The following is an 8011-nucleotide window of genomic DNA, read 5'->3' as shown; positions in this document are numbered from 1 at the left end:
TTGAAAGCTGCCTTTCTCTGGGCCTGTATTTTCCCTTTCTCCAGGGAAATAGCCCAAAACAGCTACAGCAAAATGGCCCAGAACAAGATTTGTAAATAGACATGACATCTTTGTTAGTGCAGAGAAGAGGGTAAATAAAAGGTAAGGTCCAGAGTGGTTGTGAGCCAGTCTTTATTAAACTGATTGCTGTAATGATCTGGGTGACTGAACAGAGAATTATTCTGAAAGCAAATATTGATTTATGCATTGAAAACTGCCCAGGTAAATGGTGTTATGATATTTATTGTAATCCCTACCCACTTCTAGGGATTTGAGAGCCACTTTTTTGTGGCTGACTTGCTCTGGGTTGTATCTTACCTAAAATTACAATTAATACTGTTTTCAGAAAATGAGAATTGAATCAACTCCTCCATGTGGGGACAGGATGAAATTGTATTGGGTCATGACTCATATTAGCTTTGGCATTCCCTGACTTTCGACGGTTTCCTGGGGTAGTTACACGCAGAGATGCCATTAAATAAGCAAAACAAAAGGACTAAGCATGTAATCAGTTTTGGTAGAAAAGATCTAAACCAGAAATGGGGGGAGCTCCATAACTGCTAGAACTAAAGTGTCAGTGGGAGCTCAAAGCTGCCAATGGGAATGACACACTTCATTATCTCATATAACTCAGTTTCCTTTAGCCTCTTGATGTTTGCATGTTCCTTAGACCCACACCCCAGCTCTAGGGGTTGCTTCTGGCTCCTTCCCAGATTGTATTTTGCAGCTCCTGGGGAGAAGCCTTGAGGAGATGGCATCGAAAAGGGGGTGGGGGTATCACGTTTCCTTGTCCCTCTGGGGAGTTCTGAGGCGGACCTCAGTTATTCTAGAGCTGAGCCGCCACAGGCTCAAGGCAGCGGGCAGGCCAGTGCAGGGTGCCCGCTGTGACAGCCTCTCTCCCTCAGGCTCCTGGAGGTGCAGAATGACTCTCCTTGATGGTGTCTACCCCTTCTACCTGCAGCAGAGAAAAGTCTCCATGTTTGATGTCCGCACCATCATAGTGATCGTGGTCTTCCTAACATTTGCTTGCAGCTTCCTGCTCATTATCCCGGGCATCCGCGGACGGGTGGTGCGTGACCCCTCTCCCTGGGGATAAGCATCTGCTTCCCTCATTCTGGGTGCTGGGACACTCCTGGCTGGTTTGGGGTGAGCTGGGGCTGCTCCTTCCTGCCTGATGTCCTATGTCCTGTGTCCCCTCAGAGGCTGTACTGGACCCTCCGGATTCTCTTCAGCCTCATCATGGGAGTGGTGATCGTCAGTAAGTGCTGCTCATCCCGTGGAGGGGGGGCTTGAGGCAGGAATAAACCCTGGGCAGGGTCTGTGTCTGGGATATGTGAGCTGGTGGTCACAGCTGAGGCTGGTTGCAGGGTCCACCCTACGCCTACCCTGCAAAGCTGTCACACAGCTTCCCCAAAGGGCTTCCCCATCCCTGGCACCTGGAGATGCTGTGGTCACCCCTGAACTGAGAGGGAGCTTTGCTGGCTGTAACTTCATCACCGAGGTGGAACAGCCCCAGCTCTGGTGGGCTGCACAGCCCCATGTTCCTCTGACCATGCAAGCTGAGGGAGCACGGCTGAGCAGCTCAGAGAGTGGCCAGGTATGTTTGAAGGGTGAGAGGATCTTTGTGATGAGAAGAGAGCAGGTTGAAATAGAACACGGGGGGCGGAACAGGGGAGCGGTAAAAGACCTTCCACAGAGCAAGGCAGGAGGGAGGAGATAGAAGAGATGATTTGATTAAGTACAAACCAGGAAATCTCTTGTAATAAATGGCAGTGGTGAGGGAAACCAGGCTGTGGGATTTCTGACTCAGACAGGGCATATAAGTGGAAGATGTACTAAGGAGACAGAAGATGCCAGACAGGGAAAGCAACCAGCCCTGGCCCTAAACCGAAGAAATTCTGCTGTGAAGGACAAGGCAGATCATAAGACTGCTTGGTGAGGGATCATGAAGCACAACCTAAATGATGCAGCCCTGATATGACCAGGCAATAGAAGTAGATAGAAGTGTGACCAGCCGTGGGACTCGGCCAGGTGACACATGGTCCAGCACGCGGTGCTCACCCTCCACCGAGGGATGTCCATGTGCTGGGAGATGCCACCAGAGCCACCCAGGAATGCGGTGCCAGGCTGGAAATGGCAGAGTTTGGAGGTCAGGGCTTGCTCCACAGCTTTAGCCAGCCCAGCCCTGGAGAACCCTCCAGCACCGCTCCTGGTACAAGGATGCAGCCAGTAGCTGCTTGGGCACACAGGAGGAATTCATTGTTTTAAAGCTGGCATCCAGGTTTCTGTTTGGCAGCAGCAGGGCATGCTCAACCCTGCAGCTAGAAAATGTTCCTGCAGAGCTGCTACTGGATCAGTGCCCCCATAAGTTGATTCAGCAACTGAGCTCACTTTTGGGTAGGTTTTCTTGTTCAGCTTGAGCTTAAACCATTGCCTTCACTTTCAGCTCTTTTCAGTGCTGGAAAATGAAGCCCACTGCAAAGTGAAAGTGGTTCTGGAAAGGGCATTTTGTTACAAAAAATATATACCTGAAATGCTCCAAACTTTTCTTTTTCCCCAGCTGAAATGGCTGTCAGAGCTGTGACGGCACTCACCACCCCTCTCACCCCCTCCGTCTGACAGGGATCTTCTCACTATTCACTCGTAGTGCAACCATACAGTTTAATACTTGGAATGAAACTCACCTGCTCCCAAGGCTGAGCAATGGGCTACTTTCAGAGGCCTGTCCCAGGGACTGCGCTGCTCATCGTGGTGGGGAGCTTGCAGGGAAGTCCTGGAGAGGATGTCCGAGGAGGAATCAGGTCACGGGCTTCGTCCCTGGGGATCTGAGCTCTCCCTGTCCCAGATGAAGGGAGTGGATGATCAGCAAGGGAAGGACGGGAGCTCTGCCAGGGCGTGGGAGCTGGTTGAGGCAGGTCCTGGCAGCTGAGTCAGCAATCCTGCCCTCCTCACCCTCCCTTGCAGTGCCGGTGGGAACACTGCGTCTGCTCCCTGGTGATTCCCCCCTGAGGCACGGCAAAGCCCCACTTTAACCCCAGCTTTACCCTTCCTGGCAGCTGTGCAGTTCACGGGAGACTGGGAGACCGGCTGGGTGAGGGCAAACACCTCCTACAAGTCCTTCAGCCCAGCCCTGGTGAGCGCGGACATCGGGCTGCACATCGGCCTGGCGGGGGTGAACATCTCGCTCAGGGGTGAGTCTGATGTCCCCATCTGCAGCTCTGATGGCCCCAGGAGGCTTCTGGGTCCTGCTGTCCCTGGGGTGCCCATTCTCCTGACTGGCAGCACCCTGAATGCGGGGACACAGCAGGACCTTGCTCTTCTCCCTCCATCAGGAAACCCAGTGCATCAGGTCAATGAGACCATCAACTACAATGAGCACTTTCCCTGGAGCTTCAATGCAGACTATGACCGGAGCTACAGCCAAGGACTGGAGAGGGGGCTGCCCAGGCCCATCCTCTACGTGGCGGAGAAGTTCACTGCGCGAAGCCCCTGCAGCATGCAGAGGCAGTACCGCATCTCCAACCACTACGCATCGGCCACTCTCTGGTGAGCCTTTCTCTCCTGGAGCAGGCAGGGGAGATGCAAGGATGTGGGAAGGGCTTTGCTGCCTTGTCCCTAGGCCTCTGAGATGGATGGTGGTTGCACGCTGCCAGCAGGAATGCTATGTGCAGGGAGGGGCCTCTGCAAGGTCTGCTGTCAAACCAGTGACCCTGTGGGCACCTTGGGATGAGCAGATAGGAGGTCCTGGTTCTCTCTGCTGATCAACTCCATGACAGCTGGGCACAGAAGGGAGAAATGTGGTGTAGATCCTTGCCATGAGGCAGGAATGACGGCAGGGGTCCATCTCCATGGAGGCAATCGGAGCTGCTGTCCTCAGTGGCCATGGGGTCATGGGTATGTGCAGAACTCTCCCATTCCCGTCTGTGAGGGTATGTGATGTCTGGGAGTGGGACCAGATGAGGAAAAGCTGATAATGCTGTTATTTTGGGGCCAATCTCAACTCTTCAGCAGGATCTGCTGAGTAGCAACATGATTCTGCTCACTTGGGCTGAGGGAGAGCTGGTCCACGGGACTAGGAGATGGTCTGCTCTACCATGGGTAGTGGAGGGCAAGGGCCATTGCAGTGTTGTTCCCCCTGCTCTGGGTTTGACAGCAGGGATGAGGAAGCTAGGAAAGGGGCCTGGCAATGCCATGGAGCAAGAGCTCCTGGGCCGTAGCTAAAGGCTTCCCCTGTCACCCAGCCCTTCAGCCAAGTCCAGAGCTGCTGCAAAGGACTTGTGCCTGCTTCTGCAATCATCCCAGTCCTGTGAGCTACTCTCTGGGGTCTGCACTGCCTCATACATGGAAGGACAGGGAGCTGAGATGGTCTAGATGCACTCAGTGGGCTGCTGTGGCCTCTCTGGGGCTGGAGACACATGGTCTCTGGGCTGAGCAATGGGAAGAAATCCCAGCTTCTGCCTTCTGGATGTAGCAGCATGAGCATTGCACATCTGCTTGCTCAGCCTGAGAGGCTCAAGATCACTGCAGATTGCCACAGAGCTTCTGGGCCTCATACAGTGCAACCAGGAGCCCAGATTCCTCCTCCCGCATGGAAATCTTCACACAGAGCATCCTAGTGAGTGGCACTTGCACAACTAATGCACTGGTCTTCTCCTGTCTCCAGGGTGGCCTTTTGCACTTGGCTCATCTCCAACATGCTCTTTTCTATGCCTGTCCTAGTCTACGGAGGCTACATGCTCCTCGTCACAGGGGCCTTCATGGTCTTTTCACTGCTGTCATTCTCCACTGTGAGAAACTCCCCGATGTGCCTGATCCAGTTTGGAACTGCCACCCTGCACACAGGCTATGGAGGATCCTTCTGGCTCACGCTGGTCATTGGTAAGGACACCAAGCTACATCAGGGCACAGCACCTTGTCTCTCTGGGTGTGCCAGAGCCCCAGTGCTTTCACTCCAGTAATGGCAGTGAGAGGGTTTGGGGATTGCAGCCCACCAGAGACTCAGCCTGGGCCTTGGCAAAACAGATCCTGGCAGAGATGCGGACAGGGCTGGCAGGTGGGGGAGCACCATCCCCATCTCAAGGGTGGTGGAGGGAGTTTTAGTCCCTGAAGTGCAGTAAAAAAAAGATGGGCATCACTTGCTTGGGTTTTAAGGAGCTCAGCACAGCAGCTGAAGCTACCTCACGCAGTAGAAGGCCATCTTCCATGAGAAAAGGCGTTGTCCCCTGGCAGGGGACCATCAAAGGAGGGCTACAGGGGGGAAATGTGCTGGGGTTGACAGGAATGTTCTTAGAGAGCATGTCTTCCAGGCTTGCTCTGTTTTGTGGCTGGGATCAGTGTTGTCACACTGCACTACTGCAACTTGGACCTCCTGAAAACTTTCTTTGATCTCCGTGAGGACAAAGCAGAAGAGTTCCAGGAGATGACTGAAGCGTACATCAACCTTCATTTTGCGAACAGAGGACTATCTCCTTCTCAGCCCTCCAAACTCAACCCCAACCTCATCTAGAAGAAAGTTTCTTCACTCATTCCCTGAAGTGGGCCTGAAAGGGCAGAGCACAAACACTTCTTGATGTCCCCAGAGACCCATTTTTCTATCCAACTGCCTTTGAAGAGTACACAGATCCATGTTGGGATGAGTACTTGCCTTGCAGACTCTGACTCCCTGACCATGCCCTCTGGAAAAGGGCAGGCTTTGCAGGGAGCCAGCAGGCTGCCATTGGAGCAGCTCCCAGCTCCAGTGGCTAAAGCTGCACACTCATCTGGGAATCTCTGTTCTAACAGAAATGTCCTTCCTGGTCCATCCCTGGCACAGCTTTGTGCAGTGATTCTCTGATGGCCAGTTCCCACCCCAGAAACTGAGCTCGCTGGTGCTTAGGGGAGCACCAGCAATTCAAAAAGCTGGTAATTAAATCCTCTCATTTCTTTCCCAAGCACTGACACTTAGTGTAGACCTTCAGGCCTACCTAGGAAGGCCAGGCACAAACCCAAAGGCCATAAGGCTGGATGCTGCATGAGCTAGAATAAAACAGATGCTCCAGAAGTACAGACTGAGTGAACATGCCGTGGAGTTTGCCAGTGGGGAATGTGGTGATGTGGTTATTTTCACTTTCCAACTTGGGCTTTCTTAGATAACACTTGTAGTCTAGTGTGGGCCAAAAAGATGTCACAGGAAAGGAAGGAGATGGAAGAACGACATTGACCCTGTCCAACTGGAGCACACCTGAGCTGGCTGGGCTCACCACAAAATGTAAGACAAGGCCAGGAGTCAAACCCAATCAAGGGGAGAAATGAAGTGCATCAAGTTTCTTTATTACAAACAGGAGATGGGGTCCTAACCCACCAGCCTGATGAAGTTTCCATGGCTGGCACAAAGAGATCTCCACATCTGAATGCTGGAGACCTGAGCCACTTCAGTCCAATTAATTGTAAAGGACATAATTGCAGTATTTTGGCTCTTTTTTTTTTCTGAGAAAAGACCCTCACTGTTAAGTTACTTATTTCTTTCATGAGCCATTTGTGTTGCACTAATGTGATTTCTTATTGGGCATGAGTTATTATTTTCGATAAAACTTCGTTAAAAACCCACTCCTTTGAAATACTTTGGGCATTCTGGGGGGCTGGTTTCTCAAGTGGGGTTATGAGCCTTGGCTCATCCTAAGTCCCCCGCAGACACATCCTTCCCATGGGGGAAGCTGCCCTGGCAGAGGTATCCCCAAGGAAGGATGAGGCTCGTTGGCATGGGTTAAGGTGCCACCCTTGTATTGGAGAGCAGTGCACTGTAGGCTATAGGAGAGTTTCGAAAGGACTTTAACTATCCTAGCGGCAGGACAGAAGCTGTAAGATTAAACCAACAAAACTCCCTCAGGAAAAGGAGGATCCTTTCTCGAGTCTTTCTTGCTTCCAAACGCAAGCCATGTGCAGAGGCATCGTGGGAAGGTGCTACAACCAGCCACAAGTTATTGGGGCTGGTGTGGGACAGATCCTGTCCCCTGAGAACACAGGAGGCTGGGGGCCCACCCTTTCTGCCAGTGCATCTGGCACTCTCCAACCTTACCTCCTGCTTTTAGGAATGATTCCCCCCAATAGCATCCTCACCGGAGGAAAAGCTTTGTCCTGTTGCATCAGACACACAGGGCCCCGAACCCAAATCGACAGAACAAACAAAATTCAATCTCTTTGAAGCACAGAGACATCAGAATTTTGTGTGCCTTGCCCACTTCCTAGCAAACACAGGACAGCTGGGATTTCTGCAGCCAGGCTTGCATGGGGCCAACTGAGCAGAGGCAATGACATGAGGGGGGATGCAGAGACCCCTTCACACATTGGTCTTGTGAAGAACAGGGGGTCACAGAATCACTGAATCCCAGGATGATTTGTGTTGGAAGGGACCTTAAAGCTCCCCCAGTTCCAGCCCTCTGCCATGGACAGGAACACCTTCCACTAGACCAGGTTGCTCCAAGCCCCATCCAGCCTGCCCTTGAACACTGCCAGGGCAATAGGGGCTGGCTGTGTCATGGGGCTGGCAACTGCAAGTTGAAGACTTCTTTCCTTGCCACCACAGGGAGGAGCACACATGAGGGCCATTGCTCAGGGATGATTATGTTCCTCACTACACGTTGTCATAGTAGCTTCTTCGCATGCACCATAAGAGCTGTGGCTGTATGGCCCCTGTGTTATGCTGCTGCAGGTCCTACCTCCTCTGTCCACCTCAGCTCCAGGCTCAGTTTCCTGACGGACTGAGCTTTCTTGGACAACAAGATGCAAAATAATTGACATTAAATCCCTGGCTCTTGGCCCAGGCTGCTTCTGGCCCCACAGTGTCCAGCGAATCTGAAGTCTAACCAGAGAGTCAGTGCCAACAGTGGAGCAAACTCAGAAATTACAGCCTGGGGCTCTGCAAGGATGGTGGTCCACACTCCTGGAGGCACTCATTGCACCAGGCATGCAGAGCTGCCAACTCCCCTGCCCCAGG

General features: G+C 52.5%; 1 protein-coding gene across 1 annotated transcript; it reads left to right on the top strand.

Annotated features, from left to right (window-relative positions):
* Positions 1-961: 961 nt before the first annotated feature.
* On the top strand, positions 962-5545 carry DUOXA2 (dual oxidase maturation factor 2; the record flags this gene model as incomplete). The annotated part of the gene is made up of 6 exons (XM_080626441.1): positions 962-1108; positions 1240-1297; positions 3096-3230; positions 3372-3585; positions 4703-4917; positions 5346-5545. The coding sequence occupies 6 exons, from the start codon at positions 962-964 to the stop codon at positions 5543-5545; spliced, it is 969 nt and encodes a 322-aa protein (XP_080482567.1).
* Positions 5546-8011: the final 2466 nt, after the last annotated feature.

This window comes from Psittacula echo (genome assembly GCF_963264785.1).
Source record: "Psittacula echo genome assembly, chromosome: 10".
NCBI classification, from domain to species: Eukaryota; Metazoa; Chordata; class Aves; order Psittaciformes; family Psittacidae; genus Psittacula; species Psittacula echo.
This window is presented reverse-complemented; position numbering and strand designations above follow the sequence as displayed.